Source organism: Wyeomyia smithii, chromosome 2 (genome assembly GCF_029784165.1).
Source record: "Wyeomyia smithii strain HCP4-BCI-WySm-NY-G18 chromosome 2, ASM2978416v1, whole genome shotgun sequence".
NCBI classification, from domain to species: Eukaryota; Metazoa; Arthropoda; class Insecta; order Diptera; family Culicidae; genus Wyeomyia; species Wyeomyia smithii.
Genome location: NC_073695.1, coordinates 50,181,274 through 50,209,227, shown reverse-complemented (window position 1 = coordinate 50,209,227; position 27,954 = coordinate 50,181,274). Strand labels below are relative to the sequence as shown.

At 40.7% G+C, this 27,954-nt stretch overlaps 1 protein-coding gene across 8 annotated transcripts in view; it reads right to left on the bottom strand.

Moving 5' to 3' along the window:
• The window catches only part of LOC129720839 (uncharacterized), a 207,704-nt gene that overhangs the window by 65,519 nt on the left and 114,231 nt on the right, over positions 1-27,954 (bottom strand). For 4 of the 8 annotated variants that reach the window (XM_055672659.1, XM_055672667.1, XM_055672660.1 and 1 more), the window contains one exon: positions 9,131-9,737. In XM_055672659.1, the coding sequence (XP_055528634.1) occupies positions 9,131-9,219 (89 nt within the window). In that variant the 5' untranslated portion in view covers positions 9,220-9,737. The remainder of the gene's footprint in view (positions 1-9,130; positions 9,738-27,954) is intronic. The other 4 variants (XM_055672661.1, XM_055672664.1, XM_055672665.1 and 1 more) reach the window with 4 other exon arrangements.

Below are 27,954 nucleotides of genomic sequence, written 5' to 3'. Positions count from 1 at the left end.
ATTGGCAGACTATAAACAATTCGAAAGGTTAATCTTTGGAATCAATTTAGAATGTTCAAAATTATTTAAATGAAGTAAAAAGTTCAAAGTAGCTCGTTTTATACAATGTCGCTTAATTTTAGAATTTTACTCGCATGGCACAGTACTGACAAACCATACATTTGTAAATGGAGAGTGGCTTACTTTGTACTCCTAATACCAGCAGATTATTTTAACTCTATTGAGGTGTCTCTAATTCCATTTCCAAACAGAACAAAATCATCTATTCTTTCATGCATTCCTACGAAATTATCTGACTCTCTCCGTCCAGTAAAAATAGCACCGTAGTTGAGGCCTGCAATCCAGCTTCATCCGTCTTCTACTATGTAGACTTTGTATTCGTTGTCTAGCAAAATGTCCGCTAGTGGCAAGTATTGAAAATATGCTACTGTCACACATATGTTTCTACTCTAGCTTCAGAGTATTATTATTGTAATCCGACAAATCTACGATCTGTAATTGTTTTACATAGAGTAGTTTATCTGTCTTAAAATGTGCAATCCGATTGAGTGTCATGCTTCTCGTATGCCTGATGTGTTATCCATAACTGATTGAAATCAAGAAAATATAGTTTGCAGATGAATTTTAACATAAACTGAAACACTGTATCGCTGCTCACGCCGTATTAAAGAGGACACACTGTAGCAAAGAACGCTGCGAAACGATGCATCCGAAACGGTGATGGAAACTGACGTAAAATTGAAACGGTAACATCGTTAGGTATTCTCGGTTGAATTGCATTAGCAGATTCGTGCATGAATAATAAATCCATATGGTTCATGTGCAAGGATATAGCCATTCAACAAACGAAACGACTGCTGGTGCGAAGCCGGGTCTTTTCACTCTTCATGAAAATGTCTTTTTTGAGTGATTGATACACTAATTTCGTTAGCTAGTGCTGAGTTTACAACTTAATTTACATGCAGAATGCACTGAATATGACACAAGATTTTTTTCGACATGGATTTTGAAGAATTTTTTCATCACTATCAAAATCACTTTTCAAGAATATTTTTCTAAACTTTTGTGCAATTGCCACCCCATAAAACACCTTCGGCGACACTGGTTAAGACCAAATCTGATACAAGCTTCGTCTAGCAGATTTATGGGCCGATAATACGTGACCTAGGGAACAGATAGCACGATTTGTAAAATCCACAAATCACTTGCCAGGTCATAAATTTTATATTGGTTTGTTCACACTCCTTTACTAGCGAAAAGGGCAACAGAAACGAGGAACAGATTGTTTCTTTTTCTGCTACCAGAAAAGTCATCTTTAATCTATCATCACCTCACCACAATGCTCAGATAGAATCTGTTCTTTATTCAATTTATTGAGGTCCCTTAATAACTGTGATTACGTATAGTAATAATTATTATATTATTTTTATAAACCCGTCTGATTTGTTTTGTTCTGTGGTCAGCTTCAGCATTCCTCAAATCCTGGCTTCTGATTCAATATTGTTTGTACTTTGAATCAATTACGTAAACACTTGCCCGCATACTAAGTGGAAACTTCACAGCAAAACGGATCATGCCTTGCTGCAGGTAGTACTTCAAAAATCTCAACCAAGAATTGTGCTTCACATGCCATTCGACCGGATTGCTCTACGTGCATGGAAACTTGCACACTTGCTTACCACGGCTTCCCAGCAGCTAGTGAAGCGGAGGATTATCGTTACTCTTTCAACGTGCGTTCAAACCAGAAAGCATTTGTCTTGCAAGATGTTTTACTGCGGTACTAGGAACGTTTCTCGGGTTCATGCTGTGTGTGATGGCAGAGTAAAAGTTGGAACGAACGGTCGAACGTTACTGTACTTCCTGCTCGTCAAAGCCAGTGCCGGTATTATCCAAACTGAGCTATAAAAGGAAATAAAATTTCCGCACATGCTTGTGCCAATCCCGCAAGGTCTGGAAATAGACGGCGGAGGACGAGAAAAGCTTTACCCTTTTTTCCACTTTACCCAAGCTTTGGCAAGCCGCTTTATTCCCCTTGGGGGAATTATCCTTATAAAAATTTATTACATCCAAACCGAAGCAAGGCGCAGTAGACTGATAGCAAGAGGATATCATTTTTTTTTGTTAACTGATAGAACTATGCTTTTTCGTTTCCTTCGTATAGTATGGTACATGCCGGAAAAGTCGGACCAATTCTGTACAACAGAACGGACCCATTAGTAGGGTGGTGCCGTCTTGTCTAGCTGGCCGTTTCTTTCGGTTGACGCTGGCAGGCTGCCCGTCTTCGATTGGCACCCGATTTCTGTTGGGTTCGTATGTGAGTTTCTGTCCACCACTCGAAAGGGTCGAGAAATTGTCGGACGAATGAATTTGATAACCACCATCCTAAATGGTCTAAGATGTAGCGATGTTATTGATGAATTCGAATCGCTTTCGGCGTGTTTGTTTTTCTGCTGGTTCCATATGAGTAGAGCTTTATGGAACTTTCGTATGAGAAATCGGGAGGAATTGTTTTTACTCCGAATTTGGTTGCTATTGCTTGATTGATAACATAGAGTAATATAGTGGATGGATATCTCTCAAGACAGACCGTGGTAAGCAATAAATACTTGAGTTGCATGTATGATTGAGTTATTCATTATTTATTCACTTCTTATCTTCCAAAATGTTGAAGTGTAGTGATAAAAGTCATTGACGAAGATGCTTACCAATAAAGAAACTAGCATAAGTACAGTGCTTTTTCGCTTTTATCAACAGTCGTTTTTTTAGCAGCGGGGCCTAGTGTGGTTGGTAACGTCTCCGCCAACCACGCTCGACGCCTGGGTTCGAATCCCACCGCCGACATAGGTGTCGATGGTTGTGAGGTGGCGTGATCCACTCACAACCAACCCAAACTGGTCTAGATTCAATCCTAGCCGACACCGGGAGATTTTCTGAGGCGAAAAATCTCTGGGATCACGCCTTCCATCGCATGAGGAAGTAAAGTCGTTGGCGCCGGTCCGTTAATAAACGGGTCGTGAGTTAGGGTCCTGGGTGCGGAGTCGCCTCCCTGGGCGTCGGTGATTGGCCACAACAGTGGCGAACTAGACCGACGGAAAATAAGCGAGAATAAAAAAAAAACAGTCGTTTTTGTCACTACTCGCCAAATTCACGCTCGATTTTCTCACGGTTTTTTTTCGCTTTTAGCACGCTTTTTTTAAAAAAAACTTCAAATCAAGAATAATGTACTTCTAGTTGCGAAAAATGTATTCGAAACATCATTTTCATTTGTGCCTTGTGTCCTTGCATGTGTATAGTTTCATGAACTCAATTTATTTGATCAATTTTCTGAGGCAACCAAGTGTCATATCTGTTACAAATAATTTGTGTCATAAGTTTGAGAAAAATGAACCTTGAATACGTATTTCATTGACGTTGAAGCAAAAATTACGTATTATTCGAGCAGTTGAGAAGGAAGATCTGTTAACAAGTTAAAAATCCCTACAGTTTGGTCCTCATAGAGCGTGGTTTTAAAAATTATAAATCTAGCGGTTCCACAATTTCACATAAACAAGCATTAGACTCTGCTAGCTATGCTGAATAATGAGCAGTACAAATCATATTGATATTGCATGTATAATAGCCGTGAGAAAGTCCGCGAAAATTCAGTGGAGAAAAATATCAAAAAATAACCTTTTCTTGTTTATTCATGTGTATCTTGAACTTATATTCCATTCAACTATGCAAGTGCATCATTTTACTCAATATATCATAAATTTCAGTTAAATCCAACACAAAAAAATTAATTTTTATCATTTCGCTAAATTCACGGTTTCGCCAAATTCACGGTAAAATTTTTTTTGACCGTGATAAAATCGAAAAAACACTGTACTATCAATATCCCCTGGTTAAAAATTACATATATGAATGCTTCTAATTTCCAATAGGTTTTTGTTAATTGACAGAAATTTTATCAGTATTCGATGAATAGTAGCGGAAAACTTTAAGGAACACCTGAAGTAATTATTGGGACCGATAATTCTTTCTGTGCAATGAATGTTTCAAATATTCAATGGTCCCGTGAAGTATTTCAATATTACACGAAATGTAATAACTGGAAGATATAGAAATCCTTTATCCTTTATTAAGTTGTGAAAAAGTGAAAAAATATACTTACCTAATTATTGAACGGCCCCTAAGTATTAGGGAGTGTTTGAATTTCATTTTCTTTTTCGGTTAAGCCATCGTGGGCCTCATTTGGTTCAGATTATTAAATAAAGAGAAAGAAAGCTCCAAACTAAGTAACGTGATGCAAATGAACGTATTCTTTAAAACCGCCGTTCAAAGTACAACGTACACATTTTTAGGGGTACGAATTAAAACTGGAAAAACGAGAGCGTCTCGAAAACTGTCCACTTTCAAATGTTTAAAACTCAGTTAGTTTCCAACGGATTTCCTTCATTCTAAGAGCAGTGGATTAGGAAATAAGCTATGTATCCACCATAATGTGAAAAAATATGATTTTGTGTTATATTATAATATTGTAGTATTGAATAATTTGGAGCCTTAGTGAACGCATGTTTCGACCAATCAGAGCTGAAGCAAGGTTTACAAGCAATTTAGTTTTATAGCGGATTTGTTGTTGTTTTACTCACTCCTGTCCACAAATACACACCTACCGGAAGTTTATCTATCAGTAGTCACGTATAAAAGCTAACATGTGGAAATTTAGTCTTCATTTTATGAGGTGGTCCCCCTTGGTGCTACATTCCGATTCGGAACTTGACCTTCTAATTTTTTATACACAGACTTCGCAGCCGACTGCTTAGTGTACAGGAAAATTGCGGGGCTAGCGCTACGATCCTACTGACACTAACAGTCTCTCCCGAGCCGAGACTCGAACTTACGACGACTGGCTTGTTAGGCCGGCATCGTACCTCGTGAGCTCCTCTCCCATAAATTATATAAATAAAGTAGCTGAGATTTATCTCTACCAGTCACCAAAATGCCGCTGATGGTGAAAAGTTCCGTAGTCCTACTTCATGCGGTCGTGTCTTGGATACCACCCTCTTACTATGGTAATCTCGGTAGCATTTTCTACTATTTTCAGAGCTTTATCAGCTACTAAGTATTCTATAGCAGCTGACAGAGGACGAGCACTCCAGCATCAGAACTTCACAATGCTTAACATAATTTCTTTCCATCTTTTTGACGTAGGACTACGTCTATCTGGAAGTTGGGTTGGGTTTAAAATCTAGTAATTCAACCTGGGAAAAGTGATCAGGTTTTGAGCGCTTATATTTCAGTCATTTGAAATAGGGTTATCAAGGTTCTGGCATCAATCGATCAGAAATTCTTTTACGGTTAAATTTATGTTACAAAAACAACCTATTGTTTTAGATACAGTATTGAAAAATTGGTGAAAATCATACTGAGCAGCCAATCAATACCTCTCTTCCCAATCACAGCCGACACTAACGGATACAACCGATCTAATTTTGTAAACGATTTGTTGTGTTCTGTTTCCGATGCATTTTTTCTTAATTCCTTCCTCGTTCCAACTAACTTCCAACTACATTCGAATATTTCACCCCATCATTTTCATTCTAAACCTGTACCAGTGACATACGGACTCTAGGTGCTAGCCGTTGAAAGGAGGAAAGCAAAATAGTACCGGTCATCTCGTGCCGGTTTCACCCGTAATGCCGGCGGCTGTTAGTAGTACATGGCTACTGCAAAAGTATCAAAATAGCTGGAATTCTGGCCGGAATAACCAGAGAAGAAGAATCATCGGAAACTGGCACGTTTTGGTGCCTCAAAGTGTTGTAATTGAAGTGGCTAGTTTAATTTTGTCTTTTACAAAACGTTGCTGATAGCGGGGCAGCCTTGCAAGCATATTTTTCTTGGTGTTAATTTTTCGACAGCGGCCGGTGCAGTGAATCATTCTGGTCTCAAATACCGGATAGGTTCGTATTCACTGTTTACTGAGAAAGGGAGAATCTACCGAATTTGCTAATTCAAATGTTTGTCTTTTCATTACAAGCTACGAACAAATGCTTTTCTAATTCAAGTATTTGCGAAGTGGAGATGCCAATATAAATAAGGTTGAATTCACATATTTTATTAATATTAATTACTGTTCAAAACGCTGTAATGTCTCAGCAAATAAAAATGCACTGTTAGATAAAAAGTATAAAAAAATACCGTAGTCCTACGTTATGCGGTCGTTTCTTTGATACCGCCCTCCTACTTTTTTTCAACATAAGAACATAACGATCGTATTCCCAAACCTATTGCAAGAAATAGATTGATAAACGACAGGCTGTCGTAATTCTACGTCGACCTTGCGGTCGTGTCCTATAAACAACCTTTTCAACTATTTTCAGTTACGAACAAGTTGATTGAACTAGACGGATGCGAACTATTTCAAAATGATCTTGTCAAAAATCATGAAGTGTTTATATTTACCTAATCATAATCACTGCAATAAAAATATTTCAAATTTAATCATCACTGTGTTAGATAACTGAATATGGGTCATTCCATTTGGAGTGTACATGCCACTTGGATACGACCATCACAGATTTTGCTCAAAGTTAGGGGAATTATTCATCTACTGTCTCTTTGGAAAAATCCCAATTGTGGTATCGATTGGAATACCCCCCGCTCTCTGGGACCCCCCTCTTTATTGCGAAGTCACGCAATTTTTGTCAAAAATCTCTTTTTTCTTTTTCTTACAATTCATAGACGTAAAATGTCCGAAAAATACTGATAGATGATATTAGAAAATAAACCAAGGAATCCAGAAAAAATATAAGTTTTGATATGTGAAATCCAAAAGGAACACGATGAAATAATCTAATTTAAAATCAAAATGGCTGCATTTGCCGAAAAATTTAAATTTAGTTTTCAAATACAAAAATTATTTATCTGACAACACTTCCGGTCAAAACTTATATTTTTTCTGGATTCCTTGGTTTATTTTCTTCAAAAATCATCTATCAGTATTTTTCGGACATCTTACGTCTATGAATTGTAAGAAAAAGAAAAAAGAGATTTTGAACAAAAAATGCGTGACTTTGCAATAAACAGGGGGGTCCCACAGAGCGGGGGGTATTCCAATCGACACCAAATTTAGGATTTTTCCAAAGTGGCAGTAGATGAATAATTCTCCCAACTTTGAGCAAAATCTGTGATGGTCGTGTCCAAGTTTGTGCTTTTTCGTGGTCACTTCGTTTGGAATGACCCATATTGAATTGAACATTGTTGCACCTACAGTGTAGAAGTGAATTGCGCGGTTCCTTTTTGGATTAGTAAGTTTTTTAAATTTTTGTTCCGCAAAAGTACGACAAAGTATGCTATTACGGGCCACAAGCATTCAAGATAAGAATAACGGAAAGGTGATTTGAGACTTTCCAGCTCGTCTTAGGGCTCTTGATCGAAAGTACATATAGCTTTTTTGTCGGCTTTATCTATATCAAGCACCTAATTACTTGATGAAGGTAAGTCTAAAAATAATAAGAAGCAGACAGTTTTACCAGAAGGTTTCGAAAAATGTTTACATGAGTTGTAGGTATGTTGGTAGTGCAGAAAAAAATAATGAACATAAATGTTCAGTGCTAATGAAAACCAAAATTTAAATATTTCATATAATCCTTCTGATAAAAAAATCGATTTTTTTTTCTTAAAAACAAACACAAAAATTGTTTAACCCTCCCGTCTCATGAGGTTCGATAAGAACGAAAGCTCGCTCCGTCAATGGCTCACACACTGTCAAATCAATTATTACTATCATGAGCGCACAAACCGGAGCACAGCGCTGCCCCACTCCGCGCCCCTCGTAAAACGGTAATTTTCCGCATGTTAAATCCTAACGAGCTGACACGGTGGCATATTTCCTCCTGGGAAAGTGTGTGCTTTTTCCAAATCCCAGAACTCGTTAATTTGATTCCGTTCATTATCACTTTCCGAAAATTGGCTCCCGGAGCCTCTAACACAAACGGTTCTGGAAGTCTGGAGTAGAGAGCGCGTTTTGGGGTAGAATTCCGGTTCAACTGTGGTGAGTTGAGTACCAGGCAACGGACAGAAATTCTACGTGTAGAATCTTTTGTCATTTTTCCCTGCTTCGTGGCTTACACCAGACAGGGGCTTTTTTGTAAAGATATAAAAGGTGCCTAATGCAATGTTGAGTCATGAGTGTAGATGAGTTTTTCGTGCTGCATGTTTGATTGAACAGATAAGGTTTTTTCATCCGTAAAACAGCCGATGGTTGCTTCTGGGTAAATTAATAGTTCATCAAGCAGCGATTGATTATTTCGGATTGGAATATGACAAGAAGCAGGCTAAAGCCAGCTATCATTTCCAATGCGAATGCCAGGCCAGCGATTTCTACAGAGGGGAATGCAATCAATATTGCTGCCTCAAGCCGCCCGGTTATCAGCAGTTGAGGAAAGACACAGATGGGAAAGTGAAATTTTGAACGTGATTTTTGTACCGATGCTGCATGCCGCCATGCGATGGAGGAAAAGTTAACAACCCCGCCGCTTACCGATGCGCTTGTTCCGACTGAGCAGACTCCTTTGCCGCGGATGAAAATGTACAATTGTTTGTCCTCTGAATAGAGAGAACTGCAAACAATATAAAATAACACAGACGATATTGTTTCCGAGACTTGATGATGCGTCTTTTTTTCGATACGTTGCTCCATTCGTTGACAGTGTGCTTCTGTTTTGTCAACAACGACAGGGAGGATTCACATTTGTTTGGTGGGGAGAAAAATGGGAAAGACTGAGTTTGCAACAAAAAAGTATCTTTTCGACGTGATTTATCAATGGAATGAAATACTCGATTTTCTCCACTTTAAAAAAAAAAAACTTAATTGTCGAAATTCTAATAAGCTAAAATTGGCGTAGCTTTGTCATATTGGAAAAAATCTAGAAACGAAAATATCTTATTAGCTTAATGGATTTGATGGATAAGATAAAAAAGTTTTCACCTCTTTTCATAGCACATAAATTGGAACAGATTATATATCTGTTCGATTATGTCTTCAGTGTTGGTAAGGATATAAATTTAACAAATCAAATCAGTTGTGATTTAGCATGCTAGCATACTTTCTAGGGTTATGAATGCCCATTTAAGCGCTCTAACCTACCTGCTATTTCCACTTTTGTTTTTATTTCCTTTTTTCCTTGGGCGAACGATATGATTCTCCATCCATGATCGCAGTTTGGAACCAAACATTGTAGCACCAGAACAACACTGAAAATTTGTACTTTTCCTTCTGCTTCAACACAAAGAATATTCAAACTGTTTCACAGTGGTATTTTTTAACTGCTGAAAAACTCTAGAACACAGTCCAAGCTATTTTCAAACAATTATTCACTGTTTTTAAAGCGTCCGAATATTGCCCCGAAATCTTTCTTAGCCTCTTCCGAACACTGCTAAATTTCCTCTAACTTCGAACCTCACTGACAGCATCGAAACGGAAGTGTTTTAACCTGTCATTAATTTTCTCCTCAAACGAGCGAAAATACTGTATACTTTTTCTGTTCACTCACTGGTTTAAATGGTTCTAGCTGAAGAAAAAAGAAGGAAACAAAAAGATGACTTCGTTGATGGGGTCCTTCCTCGTAATGATTAATCGTGAGTTTCACGGTGAGTGTGGAAAAATAGGTCACCGGGTGAAAACAATTTTCTCGGCTCACGGAAACCGTAAGGGACCACTCGTGTACGCTCCGGTTAGCGTTGGCCAGTGCGATCTGAAAGAGGAAATGCAAACGAGAGCGAGAGGAAAATGAATGAATAATCTAGTGGCTGCTTGGTGGGTAAAAGTCATGGCAAAGGAATTTTTCATTAGCAGTAAATCAAACAAGCTTCGCTGCTGACAGGTTCAATGGAATAAAAAGTTCTGAAACTTTCTCTTTCGAGCTGGTTGCGTTGTTTGGGTTTAATTAAGGCAATTCTCGTAGGTATAACTAAAAGCAATATTTTTACTTCAATTTTAGAAAATCTTACAAGGACAGTATTTTGGTACAATTTCGGTTCCTCTTCAGCGATACCTAACGAGACTCAGCAAGTCTCCTTCCTGCATCCAAAGTGGCGCAATAATAATCAGGAAACGACAAATTGATGGAATTCGTTTTGCATTTTTACTTCGTCATGCTTTTTCAACGATTCCGAGCCGCATAATCATTCAACCTGAGCAGACACTATTCATTGAAGCGTTAAGCACAGTGCGCTCTGTCACTGTCGCAATAATAATGGCTTGCTTCCTTCAGAGCTTTGAAATGCTTATCGGCAAAGTGAAAAGCGTTTCCAAAAGCTTTTGAATACGGTTCGGATCGTTTCGGCAGAAGCTGCTTCGCTTGGAAAATAACTTGGCTCAGCAGTAATCATTCTTCTGTTTGGTCCTCCCGGTGCTTACGGAGGCAAAAAATAAAGCAACATTTTTAATGGCCCGTGATTGAAAATGGCTCACCAAAAAACAAACCGCCAGACAAACGACTGAATACCAGCCCGGAACATCGGGTCCTTTGAAAGCGGTACCCCGGCTTTCGGTGAATGGTAAAACGTGATTTGAATCCAAAAGGAAATGCTTTCACTCTGTTGTTTGTTTTTGCTTTGCGCGGTGTTTTGCGTGTTTGTTTGGTTTATTCGGCAAACCGGTTCTGTCTCTAATAAACTAGTGCATAAAAATATATTTTTCCTTTTCTGGGGTATGAATTTTCCGCTGTACAACTATTTGCTGGTGCTTCTGTAATGATTATTAAAATGAGTTCAGTGAGTAATAAATATTCGTGCTGAATAATTCATGATAAAGTCCAGTTATAACTATAGAAAGTTATTTGCATTCATGTGGGCACTAGATAGAACAATAATTAATAATTTAACAGTGCGCCCTCGCAGCTTACTTTCAAGGCCGTTTGACTTGACGACAAACAGAAAGTTCAGAGAAGGAAAGGTGATGAAGTATTTTGAATCGACAGTAGAGCATTATGTCATCAGATGACATTTTTCATAGTTATTTATCATTTTGTCGAAGAGTATCTTTGAGACTGTTTCTGTATCAACTAATAACGATAGAGATAGAGTTAAACGATAGTCTACAATGTTGTAGCTTCGTCAACTTTGTAGGATAAAGGTTTTCGCTAGAATACCTTGATTCCCCTTGATCTCGTGCCCTAGAACGCTGTCGAATATCTAACCTAGCGTCTCCATCGATTCAACAGTAGAAGGAGGCGCACGCGTTGCGTTTTTGAAATGCCCAGGGGCACCAAAATTCACAGGAATGGTTAAATAGCTACAATCCTTCTTTTTTTCAGTTTAAGCTTACTTACATACTTGAATGGCCGTGCCGTTAGACATGGCCTGTACAACATAATTCCGCCAATTTGATCAGTCCATGGGTGCCCGCCTCCAATCCCGCGGGCAGTCCGTACTTGCCAGATCATGCTCCACCTGGTCTAACCACCTTGCTCTTTGTGTTCCTCTTCGTCTCGTACCAACCGGATTCGAGGTGAGAATCAATTTTGCAGAGTAATTGTCCGTTGTTCTCGCCACGTGCCCTGCCCAACGTATCCGTCCAGATTTGACCACTTTCTGGATGCTGGGTTCACTGTAGAGTTGCGCGAGCTCATGGTTCATTCTCCGTCTCTTCAAGCATTGTCCACATTTCATGTCCGTAGAGAACAACCGGTCTAATAAGCGTTTTGTGCAAGGGGCACTTTGCGCGGGAACTTGAACGTTTCGACCGTAATTTTTTGTGGAGCCCAAAGTAGGCACAACTCTCGCTGATGATTCCCCTCACGGCTGGTATCGTTGTTCTCAATTACCATTGAGTCAAGGTACACGAACTTGTCGTCACCTCAAACTCATCACCGACGATTATCACAACACTACCTAGGCGTGCCCTGTCGCGATCAGCACCACCCGCTAGCAAGTACTTCGTTTAGACGTATTTATCTTCAGTCCAATCTTCTCTGCTTCACATTTTAGTCTGGTGTACTGATCTGCCACCGCCTCAAATGTTCTGCCGACAGTATCCACGTCATCCGCAAAGCAGATTAATTGACGGAATTTAACGAAAATCGTGCCCGCGGGTCTATTCCCGCTGATCTCACAACACCTTCTAGCGCAATATTGAACAGCAGGCAGGAAAGATAGACCACCCGAAATCCTCACACAACACTGCACATCCTGCATCGTTGCCTCTATCAGCCTGGTAAGCTTCCCAGGGAAGCTATTTTCGTCGAGATTTCTCCATAGCACTTCACGATTAATCGTGTCATAAGCGACTTTGAAGTCGATGAAGATGATGCGTAGGGACGCTGTATTCGCGGCATTTTTGAAGGATCTCCGCAGAGTAAAGACCGACCCTCTATGAAGCCGGCCTGGTAACTCCCCACGAATCTGTTAGTTAGTGGTGACAGCCGCTGAAATTTTTTTGGGGATATCACTTCGTAGGCGGCATTCAGGATCGCTTGGTAGTTTTCATAATCTAACTTGTCACCTTTCTTGTAGATGGGGCAAATAACCCCAGCCTTCCACTCCTCCGGTTGACATTCCGTTTCCCAAATCTTAACAATCACCGATGCAGACAACTAGCCAACTTGCCCGGGTCCATCTTGAGAAGCTCCGCTTCGATACCGCCTTGTTGTTCTTAAGCCGCCGGATAGCATCATTAACTTCGCCTATCGATGGGGGTGGCACATCTCCGTCTCTTGCTGCACTGACAGAGTCTTCTGCGTCGCTGCTCTGATCTGCTGCCAGTACTTAATTCAGATGTTCATCGAAGTGCTGTCTTCACCTTTCGATCACCTCACGATCATCCGTCAAGATATTCCCCTCCTTATCCCTGCACATTTCGGCTCGCGGAACAAAGCCTTTGCGGGATGCGTTGAATCTCTGATAAAACTTTCGTGTTTCATGAAAGCGGTACAGCTGTTGTAGAACTCATCCTCCTCCTGGCGGCGCTTTCTTTCCTGGAAGAATTGGGTTTTCTGTCTCTGTTTCTGTTTGTACCGCTCCACGTTCTGACGGGTGGCTCTCCGCAGCATTACTACCCGCGCTGCGTTCTTTTCAACTAATATTTGCCGACATCGGGATGATGCAATTTGAGCAATTCCTCTCCGGTAACATTTATCGATTACAGCAGTGCACCGTCAGCTCAGCCTCACTCACCGTACCACAGACATCATAGCCGCAGCAGCAAGTTCCTCCAGCAAGCTTTTCAACTCGAGGTCTGGTGAGACACAGAATCTAACAGTCTACTATCAGAACGTAAAGGGGTTACGAACAAAAATTGCCAAGTTGCGTTTAATGCTCACTAGCTGCGATTACGACGTGCTCGTTTTTACAGAACCTTGGCCTCGAGAAAGCATCGACAATAACGAAATAACTTCGGATTACACATTGTTCCACTGTGACCGTAACTCATTAACCAGTGAGAAAGAAGATGGTGAAGACGTTTTTTTTTTATTCTCGTTTATTTTTCGTCGGTCTAGTTCCGCCACTGTTGTGGCCAATCACCGACGCCCAGGGAAGCGACTCCGCACCGAGGACCCTAACTCACGACCCGTTTATTAACGGACCGGCGCCAACGGCTTTACTTCCTCATGCGATGGAAGGCGTGATCCCAGAGATTTTTCGCCTCAGAAAATCTCCCGGTGTCGGCTAGGATTGAATCTAGACCAGTTGGGTTGGTTGTGAGTGGATCACGTCACCTCACAACCATCGTTAGGTGTCGGCGGTGGGATTCAAACCCAGGCGTCAAGCGTGGTTGGCGGAGACGTTACCAACCACACTAGGCCCCCGCAGTGTGAAGGCGTTTTGATTGCGGTAAAAAATCATCTTCGTTGTGAGTTAATCTCTCTGACGAATTGTTCGAGTCTTGAGCAGGTCGCGGTTTGCATAAAGTTGGTACATTGTTCGCTCTACATAATCGCTATTTACATTGCTCCCAAAATGCCTCCTGATATGTATTTGACTTATGCTTATGCAGCCAAGAATCTTTTAAGCCGCGCTTCTGTAACCGATATCGTATTGACGTTGGGTGACTTTAATCTTCCTAATTTGAGATGGCAATCGGACGACGAGGTGAACGGCTACATTCCCTCAAATATCTCTACCGATCATGAAAAATTTCTTCTTGACACGATGTTCTCATGTGGTTTCCATCAAGTCAATTGTTTCGCTAACATTAATGGAAATCTCCTTGACCTTGACCTCTAAAGAGCTTCAATAAGAACTTGAAAAATGTTTATACAGCTTCATAGTGGTTTTTTCGAAGTCCTCCTAAAAATTAATTTGGGCACTAGAGGGCGATACTTTACAGATTCCTTCCCCACGTCCGGCTGTCGGTGCACGAAGCAAAACCGGGTAGACGAAGAAAGCGTTTTCGTTTTCGAGCATAGTTTTTCAAGCATTCCTCCTTACGAGCAATTTTAGTCGAGTACTCCTACTCGCAAGCAGGAACTCACGTACTCTTTTACAGTCGCTGAGTAGCAATACAAAAGAGTTTTTTCGTGTCGGTGCGTGCTTACTGCTACTCAGGGGAATGCATGGAAAAGAAAGAGTATCGCGAAAGCATGTGTGCAAAAGACTTGAGAAGCGTAGCATATGTCTCGTTCGCAAACAGAAAGAAGGAGAAAGGTTGTGCTTCTCGCTCGCTTTGCATCGCTGGTTGAAAATTAGTCATATTCTTATGGTGTTATACAATTTTAGTGCTAAGTTCAAAACAAAAATTGTATAGCAACCAACTTTCTTAATGGATTCATTTATTTAGAGATAATATTTCCCTTATTTGCTTTCTAGAAACGCTATTTTTCGACGTTACTCATTGACCAGCTTTCACATTTAATTCATCAACTAGTATGAAAATATATTCCGTTCTCATCCGTTCAGATATAGGAATCGTTTTTCTAGAAGATTTCAAATGCATTCTATGGGATTATTTTTTATTTTTACTCCAATAGACGTTCGATTTGCTTTCAGGGATCTTAAGCCTTAAGGCGAAACGCTGTTGAATCCACAAATGGTCGACGATTCACCACTTCGAATTTTCAAAAGTACAAGACTCTAATACTCTAATAGCTAATGCGTCACTTGTGGAAAAGCTATTTTATGTTTGCTGCGGTGAATTATCTATTTCCGTGTCTTGTGCTTCTAAAAATTCGAAGTAGTGGCTCGTTTGTGACTTTAGCAATGTTTCACCTTAACGGAGTTCTTTTTGTGCTTCTTTCTGTTATTTCTGTTATGACTCTTCCGGCCTTTAAAAAGTCTTTTTGATACATATTCTTTGAATATTATTATAATTTCTTCTTTGTTTTCTTTGTTTGCCTATCCTGTATTTGAACCATTTTATTCAAAACGTTAATGAGAATTATTCTTAAAATCCATTTGCTTTGATAATTTGATATATTATTCTCAAATGCAATAATGCATCATCATGCTTACTAAAAATACTAAACTAAAAATCATTCTTTCGTATCTACTAACTAACTACCCAAGTAACACACAAAACATGTTAGAAAATAGATTACAACGAAAGTAGTCATATAAGTGTACTACAAGCGCAATTAAAAACTTGTGTTATTATATTCTGTTTGAAGTTGTTTTTCATCAGTAATACAACCGCATTTCGAAAACAAGCTCATTTTCATCATTCTGTGCCGAACACGCATCAGTACTGGACGTGTTTGGTGATCGGTCCGATAGAGTATAAAACAAAAGACGTGTGAACAAGTGTTGGCATTGTTTGCCTGGTCGAGTGAAATAAATCCGGGTTCAAGGTCGTTCCTTTGTGCAACTGTTTCGCATCGTGACTGCCAGCTGGTGCGTAAGCCGATTTGGCTGCTGGCTGGATTGTGCTACAGCAGTGGACGAGACACAAACGAGGAAAAAGAAGAAGCCATCAGTGTCAGCGAGTCGTATCGCTGTGTGGAGTGATCTCACACCTGGCTCGCTGCTGGTGGCTGTTTGGTTCTGCTGTATTGGTGCTGCTGGCTGTAACGGCTGCTACTTCGAACGATCGGACAACCAACCTTACTGGAAGGGAGAAATAAAAAGGTACGTGTTCTTGTCAGCGCTAGTGCGCTAGACTTAAGATGGATGTAGATCCCTCGCCTCCCGCGCCACCATCCCCGAACCCCTCTGACCCTGACCCTTCTGTTACCCCCTCCCCTGTTCATTCTTCAGTCCCCCCTCGCCCCAGGCTTTACCCAGACGGAGCCCAGGGCAGCTATACTGTTTATTTTCGGCCAAAGGCAGGACCGAAATCGAAAAAGTTGAACCTCTTGCAGATTTCTAAAGACCTGACGAAGGAGTACAAGGGCGTGACCGAAATTTCCAAGGTCCGGCCTAACAAGCTCCGTGTTGTGGTCGGTAACCTGAAAGAGGCCAACGATATAGCTTGCTCTGAGCTCTTCACACGCGAGTATCGCGTTTACATACCCGCACGAGACGTGGAGATCGACGGTGTCATAACCGATTCGAGTCTGTCCGTCGAGTGTATACTGCAAAGTGCCAAAGGGTGCTTTAAGAACAAAACGTGTCCCGAAGTAAAGGTGCTCGACTGCAAGCAATTGCGGTCAGCATCGATCATCGGTGGCAAAACAGTATACACTCCGTCAGACTCGTTTCGAGTTACGTTCGCCGGGTCTGCACTACCAAGCCACGTCTCGATCCACCGGGTTCGTCTCCCTGTGAGGCTCTACGTGCCCCGCGTCATGAGCTGCCTGAATTGCAAGCAGTTAGGCCATACAGCCGCCTACTGCTGCAATAAGGCACGTTGTGGCAAGTGTGGGGAGTCTCATGCGGAAGATTCTTGCAGTGTTAACGCTGAAAAGTGTATTCACTGCGGAGAAAATCTGCATGAGCTCTCGACATGTGCGGTGTACATGCAGCGCAGGGATAAAATAAAACGGTCTCTCAAAGAGCGTTCAAAGCGTTCCTACGCTGACATGCTGAAGAAGACCGTTACCACTTCTCCCGTTACTTCGAACCCCTTCGATCTGTTGCCCTCTGAGGAAACCGATTCTGACGATTCACCAGCGGGAGCATCTTACGCCAATCCTGGGGAGTCTAGAAAGAGGAAAAGTGTTTCCTCTCCTAAACTTCCCAGAAAAGGTCCTAAGATTTCTCAAAGTGAAATGAAGGTTACAAACAAACCAAACAGTGCTGCGGAAAAACCGAAGCAAACTCCTCCTGGGCTGGCAAATTTAAAGTCCCAGAAGGAGTTCCCAGCACTGCCAGGAACATCTAAAACCCCAGTTGCTCCTTTTACACTCCCAGTTGATGAAACAAACTCTGGATTAGTGAAATTTTCTGACATTGTGGACTGGATTTTTGAAACTTTCAATGTACCCGATCCAATTAAAATTTTTCTTACAGCATTCCTCCCAACAGTTAGATCATTTTTGAAGCAGTTGACTGCCCAATGGCCTCTCCTTGCAGCGATTGTATCCTTCGATGCCTAATTCAACTGCGTATATGTAGGATTCTATCTCTGTCTTACAGTGGAATTGTAGAAGTATTTTACCAAAAATTGATTCGTTTAAAGTTTTGATAAATAAAAACAAATGCGATGCATTTTCCCTTTGTGAAACTTGGCTTACTTCAAATATTGATCTCAACTTCCATGATTTTAATATTATTCGCCTTGATCGAGACACCCCATATGGAGGAGTACTTTTAGGGATTAAAAAGTGCTATTCTTTCTATCGTATTAACCTCCCCTCGATTCCAGGCATCGAAGTTGTCGCATGTCAAATGACAATACAAGGTAAAGAGCTTTGTATTGCCTCAATATATATTCCCCCCAGAGCACAGGTTGGGCAACGGCTGCTCTTTGATTTAATAGAACTTCTTCCCTCGCCACGTTTGATTTTGGGAGACTTCAACTCTCATGGCGTGGCTTGGGGTTCCCCATACAATGATAACCGCTCCTCTTTAATCTATAACCTTTGCGATGACTTCGACATGACTATTTTAAACAACGGTGAAATGACACGTATCCCGAAACCTCCAGCGCGCCCAAGCGCTTTGGATCTATCCTTATGTTCGACGTCGCTACGGTTGGATTGCACATGGAAGGTAATCCTCGATCCTCACGGTAGCGACCATCTGCCTATTCTTATTTCAATTACTAACGGGTCAACTCGCATGCGACCAATTGACATTCCGTATGACCTCACACGAAATGTCGATTGGAAGTTATACGAGGAAATGATTTCAAAAGCGGTCGAGTCGATTCAACATCATTCACCACTTGAAGAATACAACCTCCTCGCGGGCTTGATTCTCGACGCCGCGTTGCAAGCCCAAACGAAGAAATATCCCGGCGTAACGATCAAAGAACGGCCTCCCACTCCGTGGTGGGACCAAGAGTGCTCCGATGTCTACACGCAAAGATCCGACGCGTTTAAGGCCTACCAGACGGGAGGTATACCTGGCGACTATTTACGGTATTCGGAGCTTGATACCAAGCTTAAAAGCTTGGCTAAAGCAAAGAAACGTGGATATTGGCGTCGGTTCGTGAACGAGACGTCGAGGGAGACATCGATGAGCACTCTTTGGAACACAGCCCGAAGAATGCGGAATCGCGTAACGGTCAACGAAAGCGAGGAGTCTTCAAGTAGGTGGATATTTGATTTTGCCAGGAAAGTATGTCCGGACTCTGTTCCTGAGCAAAATATTGTTCGCGATGCGTCTCCGGGCCACGACGCGATAGAATCACCTTTTACGATGGCAGAACTTTCAGTTGCCCTCCTGTCCTGTAACAATAACGCGCCTGGATTAGATAGAATCAAATTCAACTTGTTGAAGAATCTACCCGGCAATGCCAAGAGGCGCTTGTTGAACTTGTTCAATAAGTTCCTGGAGCAAAACATTGTACCGCAGGATTGGAGGCAAGTGAAGGTGATCGCCATCCAAAAACCAGGGAAACCAGCTTCTAATCACAACTCTTATAGGCCGATTGCAATGCTATCCTGTATCCGGAAATTGATGGAAAAAATGATACTCCGTCGTTTAGACCACTGGGTCGAATCTAATGGTCTACTATCAGAAACTCAATTTGGCTTCCGCCGTGCCAAAGGGACGAATGATTGTCTTGCGTTGCTTTCAACAGATATTCAGCTGGCGTATGCTCGTAAAGAACAAATGGCGTCTGCGTTCTTGGACATTAAGGGGGCTTTTGATTCCGTTTCTATTGACATTCTTTCGGGTAAACTTCACCGACAAGGATTTTCTCCAATTTTGAACAATTTTTTGCACAACTTGTTGTCCGAAAAGCACATGCATTTTACGCATGGCGATTTGGCAACTTTTCGCATTAGCTACATGGGTCTTCCCCAGGGCTCATGTTTAAGCCCCCTTCTTTACAACTTTTATGTAAATGACATCGACGAATGTCTGGCAAATTCATGCACGATAAGACAACTTGCAGACGACAGTGTAATCTCTGTTACAGGAGCCAAAGCTGCCGATTTGCAAGGACCATTGCAAGATACCTTGGACAATTTGTCTGCTTGGGCTTTACAGCTAGGTATCGAATTCTCTCCGGAGAAGACTGAGATAGTAGTTTTTTCTAGGAAGCATGAACCTGCTCAGCTTCAAACACAATTAATGGGTAAAACGATTTCTCAGGTTTTGGTACACAAATATCTTGGTGTCTGGTTCGACTCTAAAGGCACCTGGGGTTGTCACGTGAGGTATCTGATGAAAAAATGTCAACAAAGAGTGAATTTTCTTCGTACAATAACCGGACAATGGTGGGGAGCCCATCCAGGAGACCTTATAAGGCTTTACCAAACAACGATATTGTCTGTTATTGAATACGGGTGTTTCTGCTTCCGCTCCGCAGCAAACACACATTTGATCAAACTGGAGCGAATACAATATCGTTGTTTGCGTATCGCCTTAGGTTGCATGCAGTCGACCCATACGATGAGTTTGGAGGTTTTAGCTGGAGTACTACCATTGAAAAACCGCTTCTGGAGCCTGTCTTCTCGTATTCTAATCAAATGTGAGGTCTTGAACCGTCCCGTGATTGAAAATTTTGAAAGGTTAATCGAACTTAATTCTCAAACCCGTTTTATGACATTGTATTTCAATCACATGTCCCAAAATATTAACCCTTCTTCGAATATTCCAAATCGTGTCGACTTATCAAATACTTCTGATTCTACTGTGTTTTTCGATACATCCATGATAGAAGAAACTCGTGGAATCCCGGATCATTTACGCGTGCAGCAGATCCCTAAAATTTTTTCCAATAAATATCGAAACATCAACTGCGACAATATGTACTACACTGACGGATCACTTCTTGATGGGTCCACTGGCTTCGGTATCTTCAATAACAATTTAACCGTCTCCCATAAGCTCGATAATCCTGCTTCTGTTTACGTCGCAGAATTAGCTGCAATTCAGTACACCCTAGGGATTATCGAAAAAATGCCCACGGACCATTATTTCATCTTTACGGACAGTCTCAGTTCCATTGAGGCTCTCCGATCGATGAAAGATGTTAAGCACTCTCCGTATTTCCTGGGGAAAATACGGGAACATCTGAGTGCTTTATCCGAAAAATCTACTCAGATTACCTTAGCGTGGGTCCCTTCTCACTGCTCGATACCGGGTAATGAGAAAGCGGACTCTTTGGCTAAGGTGGGCGCAACAAACGGTGATATTTATGAAAGACCAATTGCCTTTAATGAATTTTTCGCACTTGTACGTCAGAATACGATCATCAGTTGGCAAAATGCTTGGACCAGAGGGGAATTGGGAAGGTGGTTACATTCCATAATCCCCAAAGTATCGACGAACCCGTGGTTCAAGGGGTTGGATGTAGGTCGGGATTTCATTTGCGTGATGTCCCGGCTTATGTCCAATCACTATAGATTTGACGCGCTCCTCCGTCGTGTTGGGCTCGGGGAAAGTGGTATCTGTGCCTGTGGTGAAGGTTATCACGACATAGAGCATGTGGTTTGGTCATGCCCTGTACACCGTGACGCCAGGTCTAAATTAATAGCTTCCCTGCAGGCCGAGGGTAGACAGCCGGCTGTTCCTGTTCGTGATGTCTTGGCGAGCCGTGACCTATCCTACATGTCCCTTATATACGTTTTCCTGAAATCCATCCACGCCCCAGTCTAGTCCCGTTCCCCTCCGTCTACACCCAACAAAACGACAAGAACACGTTTGAACCTTAAGCACAAAACCAGCAACCAGACCCCGCACAACAGAACCAGGACCCAAGGACTACGAGCCTCTGTCCCAACTCACGACATCGTGGCTCAGCAGAACGAATCCATACATGCCATTCGACGATTATCAGACGACCATTGAACAACAAAACACTGATTGGAAATCCCATGCTAGTTTTAAGTTAGACTTAATTTCAGCTCGTAGTCGGCAGCGAGGATAAAAAATTTGCTTTAGTTTTTAAGTCATCAGATATAATTGGCGCCGTTAAACATTAAATTGTATTTGTGCCGTGTCAAATAAATGTTATGTGAAGAAAAAAAAAAAAAAAAACAAGCTCATTTTTTCTGGTTTTGAAGATGTTTTTCAATAACATGAGTTCAAGAATAACAATCACTAACACTTGGTCTTTTCGTAAGACATTACACCATCTAATAACAACATTACGTACCTGTAAAATGCTTTTCCTTAGTACAACAGTCGTAGCATTCAACACTCAACTTAAAAATACTTGAACAAATTAATATTTAAATTATATGAACGATTTCTATATTTATTCGAAGCGGGTCAAAACGTGCCATCAAAAGATAAACAAAACGCTTGCAGTGTAACCAGGTAACGTTGAAACTATGCGAAAACAATTTTAATTTTCAAGCAAAAGAAACAACTCTTTTTGAAAGGTTGAAAATTATTTTTCGTCATCAATTTATAATCAATAAAAACTGCCACTGATAAAAGCTACTGTCGATCTAGTTGCACTGCGCCTACACAACACATTTGCGCATGCGCTGGTTAACAGTTGTCATAGCAACAGATTTGCGCATTGCCGTATAAGTACTCGAGATGTATTTTGCCACTTAATGCTATCAAGTTGGCTTGCTTTAATGCTGTTATCGGTACTTGTTCTATTAGCCTTCATATTTTGCGCTTTTCTGGTGATAGAGATGTCATGGAATAGGTAACGTCAACTATTCTATACCAAAGTGTGTTACTTGGGTATTTTTGCAGTATTGCTGCAGCATAAAGAGTTTACCTATTAACTAATATGTGTCCCGTGTACTTTGAATATAAACCAATTATTATTTACTGCATCGTAATTATCCTCGATGCAATTGCGATAGTCACGATAAAGTTGTGTAGGTACAACACTGTTGAACCCATCGTTGAAAGCTCGAGGGGAGGTAAAAAGTGCAACAACAATATATCATTAGTAGACGTAATAAAGCGGTCCTAGTTGAAAGCGGAAACTATCACAAGTGCGCGCTAATGAGGCCCCCGCTGCAGCACAGTGGCCCGGCTATGGAGGAAAGGTTATTTAAAAAGCGGCAATTTTCTAAGCAATTTAAGGGAAATATATTTTCTATGACGTGCCTCTTGACAAGCGTTGTTTGCGGGCTACTTTTTCTTCGCTTAAAAAAAATAGGTCTATCGGTTCCGGAAATGAATATCGTTAAAAATAGTTCCATCTGATAAACGAAACTCAACTAAATTATTGAACTACTAAGCAATTGATCAAGAGTCTTGTAAGGTCAACGTCCTACTTTCATACTCGTTCAGAAAATAACGCTGCTAGGTACTTGTTAATAACAACGAAAAGACACCACTAAAAGATTTTGATTACAATACTTCGTATCTCGCATTAATCAAACGAAAAAACTCTGCCGCCATCTCATTTACTTTTATGCAGACCCGGCATGTTTTACGGCACCGACCGCGTGGTAAAATTTTCCTTTTCTTGCTAAGGACCAGCTCATAAATTTAGCTGCGTTTCTGACAAGTTGAAAACTAGCGAGAAAATGATTTTCCACTAGACCTTTTGAGTGACATCCGACAAACTTTTTCAGGAGATAAATATTTTCAGCTTTTCTTTGTCAATCCAAATTAATTCAGATCTTGCTTTCAACGGAAGAGCAAATCGCACTTCAAGTCAAACACATAATTTCATTCAAACCCGCGTAACTCAAAGTCATGTGCAAATGTCACGTCACCAGCAGGATGAATGGATTCTACTTTCATACCTTAATCACTTTCTCTGCTGACTTATCTCAACCCATCCGTACCGGTTTCTTTTGCTTTCACTCGGAAATTTCCGCCCTCCCCCCATGCATTCCGGTTCGGCAGTAATTCTACTTATGCTGCATTATTATGATAAAAATGTTGATCAAACCATTGTCGGTTGCTTGAATGAGTATATATTGGTACCAACTATTCTTCTCAAGCTGTCGGTCTGTCATGGAATGGACCGGGACGATGGTATTGATTTATGGGATTGCTTTCATCATTTCGAATCCCCAAATCCAATCGGGAATCGCTTCTCATCGGCCCTTCTTCCGGGGTTGGAGAACCAGACGAACCGCAAATACCGCTTCAAGATAGAAAATTTTAAATACCATGTAGCAAAAGATGCCGGTTGAAACGGTCATCCTGTCTTCCGGTTCGGTAGTCCCGTGATTTCCGTCGTTCAGTGAAACTGCGAGAGCTTACGGTGGTGTACGGTAGCTTCTCGATGAAACGTTGGCTCATGAATATTTGAATCACTAATATCATAGCCGCTGTTGGCGAAAGGTGTCTGTGCTTTTTTGGCGCACGATTTCTCACTTCGACTGACGATGAAAGATAAAAGTTCGGCCCACAACATCCGGCGGTAAGCCAATGCTCGAAATGACTGCCTTGGTGTTCTTTGACAGACGTTATAGGAGCTTCGGTGGTAAACTGTGCTAAAATTAGACAGCTGCAGATTGAAATATTTTGATTTAAAGTTAAATTAGTTGCTAAGCTTCAGGGCAGAATTCAGAATTGGTAATTACAATTATGCTGAGTATCTCCTCGAAAGAAAAGTGATTTGTAATTAGTTTATTTGTAGCTAACGAAATTAGGCGATGTTCAATTCAGTAGATTCAGTTTACATAGTCACATCCTGTCTCTGTCTATGCGAAGAATGCTTTCCAGCAAGTTGTTTACACTAAATTCGACTTAATGTCAAGCAGCAATATGTGCAAATTTGATTTTGTGAAGATCGTCTTTTCACAAGCTTTTTATTTCGCAGCTTCAAAATAATCTTTTCACTTCAATATTTTTCCGTTTTATTTTTCATCTCAATCGTTCTCTTTCATTTTGCTCCGCAACCCAGCCGACATATACTTCAGTTTAAATTATTTTCTAGTCCTCGTGGTAGGAATAATTCAGTATGCCTTTCCGACGACATGGGTCTCGCGTGCCGTGGTTAAGAGACGTGTGATATTTGCATTCATATTGGGTTAGCGGTGATTATTTTCTTTTTGCCCTCGCCTGTTTTACATAATGAACCGCTTTGAACGGAAGCTTTGTCAACATGTCAACCTGGTTAAATGCAAGGCGATTAGCACTTTTAGGGCACGTTTTACCTACATTATTTTTCTGCTCGCAGAATTCGTATCAGTGTTTTTGTACGTTCGTTGTGCCCTAATAAGCGTTATAAAAATCAGGAGTCAGACGATGCAGTAGTACCTCCTCTTTCTCTTCATGCAATAAATTGAACTATATTTTTATTCAAGCCGTTATAGCAAACAATGGTGTTTTACGTCAGAGCCTGCCTGGAACAGTCGTTTTAAATTGTTCGTCTATGTGTGTAATTCACCAACATGAAAAAACTGCACGAAGACAGCATCCCATTTTTTCCCTCGAAACACAATAATAAGGTTTAATTACAGGCCATTCTACAGAACCGCATTTTTTGCCAACGGCCATAAAAATAACGACACGTACAACTCTTTGTAATTGTAATTTCACACTGAATGATAAACCGCTTTAGTATTATTTCGTTTCAATACATTTCCTTAAAGGCTGAAAAACAGAAACATTTAATGATTTTGATTTTACCAAAAAAATGTTTAGTGCATAACTAAGCTCTCGTTGTTTTTAATTTCCAAAAAAAGCAATTTTATTTAAAGAAAAAGTTACTTTTAAATCATCTAAACATTTACCCATCGCTAGCTACAACTTTGTAATACGAGTGTTCGTCTTTTGAGGCTAATTACGAATCTTACGAATCAATCCATTTTTCGATGTCTTCATATGAGCAGAACTGCTGATCAGGTATACCATGGATTATCGAACGGAACAAGTAATAATCAGATGGCGTTATATTTGAAGAATATGGCGGTTGAGATAGGACTTCCTTTTTGAACATTTATATGTACGTTTTAACGACTTTGGCAGTATGAGGCCGAGCGTTGTCATGTAGTAGAATCACTTTTTCGTGCTTTTGATCGTATTGTGGCCATTTTTCGCACAGTGCTCGGCCTTATAACATCAATTATACGTCGATACCGTTCCCCAGTGATGGTTTCGATCGGTTTCAACAGCTCATAATGAATAACACCGACCACGAACCACAGCACAACCTTCGCAGCCAGTATGTTCGGCCGAGCCGTCGACGTATAAAGTTGACCGGATAGTCGTCATGACTTTCTTTTCTTAAAGTTGCTGTGATGAATTATTTTTACCGCTGGAGCAGTCGTCAGAGGCAAAAAAATGACGCTTAATTTCCTTTGGCATCAAACCATAAAGAACCCAAGATCCTTGTTTTTATTTCAATATTGGAATCGCTTGGAAACGACGCTTGACGGTAAGCAAGCTGTTTCTGCGTTTATAATGGATCCTCATCAAGCTATTCTCCAGCTAAATATAGATGAAGCCAATCAATATCAATATAAGATACGTCAAAATCGATCAGCACTCACTGCTGGCTATTGGCAAAAAGCGGAATTTAGCTATGCAACTAACAGTGAATTTGCCAACACAGAAATTTTTGAATTTTTATTGTGTTTGGCAGAGAAAAAAACAATGATGAAATTAATTGATATTATCAGTTTTAGTATTCTAAACTAAAGAACGACGAATATGTAGGATTTCGTACGAGTTAAGTGATACATTTTTTTGTGTTTGTATTGAGCAACACTCGTTTGTTGCAACTGATTTTTATCTTAAATCTTTCAATCTTCTATTGAAGCCACACTTATGGCAAAGTCCGAAACGTAAATGAAGGTGCCGCTGTCTGTCAAACTCATTGTTTGCATTTTTGTGACTATACTATACTACAACAAGTGTTCATTTAAAAATGAGATACTTTTTCCAATACTTTTCTATAAGAACCATAACATTCGCAGAAAAATATCATCTTAGATGAATAAATCCTAACGCCCCTGAGAAAATTATCACACACTATATATGTCTCGCCAACATGTTCAGTCATGTTCAAAATACCGTTGAAACAAGAGGAATGCGCGCCCCCAATCGAATCTACCAAACAACCGAAGATCGTGGAAAAGGGTGAACTGTGGTTTTTTTTAGGAATGAAAATGGACCGGCATCCACAGTATATCGGCTCCCATGGCAGTATTTCAGTAGAGAGGTATCGGCCATCCAACGTATTACGTGAAATATAGCTGCGCTTCGTTCATACTTTCTCTCTCTCTCTCTCTCTCTCTTCATCTCTCTTCCTCCTTCCCTCCCTCCTCTCTCTATTTCTCTCCCTCGTTAACTCACTCTCTCTCCTTTTTCTCACTCCTTCCTTGCTCTCTCTCCCTTTCTCTCTATCTCTGTCTTCCTTTCTTTCTCTCTCCCCATTCATTCTCTCTTTTCCTTTCTCTTTCTCTTTCTTCCTCTCTCTCTATGTCTCTCTCTTTTCACTTATCTCTCTTTAGTTCTCTCTCTCTTCATTTCTCTCTCACTTCATTTCTCTCGCTCTCTCTTTATTTCTCTCGCTCCTTTCCTTCCTCCTATCGCTCCCTCTTCACTCTCTCTCCTTCACGCCTTTTCTTCCTTTCTCTCTTTTCTCCCCGTTTCTCTCTCTTTCTCTCTCTCTCTCCCTTTTGTCCCTCCTTCCTCTCTCTCTCCTTCTCTCTTTCTCTCTGTCTTCTTTTCTTTCTCTCTACCCATTCGTTCTCCCTCTTCTTTCCTCTTTCTTTTTCTTTCTCTCTCTTTCTCATATCTCCCTCTTTTCACTTCTTTCTCTTTATTTCTCTCTCTCGATCTCTTCATTTCTCTCGTTCCTTCCCTTCCTCATATCTCTTCCTCCTATCTCTCTCTCTGTCGGCCTTTCTCTCTATCCTTCTTCACGCTCTCTCTTCCTTTCCCTCTCTCTCTCTTTTTCTCTCTTTTTCTCCCTCTTTCTCTCTCTCTCCCTCTTTCTTTCTCTATCTCTCTCTATCTCTCTCCATTTATCTCTCTTTCCCTTTCACTTTGTCTCTCTCTACTCTCTTACTTCATAAACTAATTACATTTTTGGTCCAATGACTTACATTTTTGCCTTTCTCCTAGAAAGGTATAGCAATCACTGGAAAAACCGAAGGTATAAAGTGGTCCCAATGGCCAAATGTCATATACCACTCGACTTCTTTCGACGAACTGAGCATTTTCTGTATGTATGTATGTATGTGTGTATGTGTGTGTGTGTGTGTGTGTGTGTGTGTGTGTGTGTGTATGTGCAACTTTTTTTTCTCACTCAGTTTTCTCAGAGATGGCTGAACCGATTTTCATAAAATTAATTGCAAATGAAAGGTCTAGTTGCGCCATAGGTTGCTATTGAATTTCATTGTAATCGGTTTTTTAGTTTAGAGGTTATGTATCAAAATGTAAAAATCACGAAACATCAATATCTCAGAAACCACACAACCGATTTCAATAAAACTAGTTTCAAATGATTGGGCTGTCCCCAGAACCCTTAACTTTTGAATTTCGTTATGATCCACCATATGGTTCAAAAGCTATGTAAAGAAAAGTTATCCTGAGGTT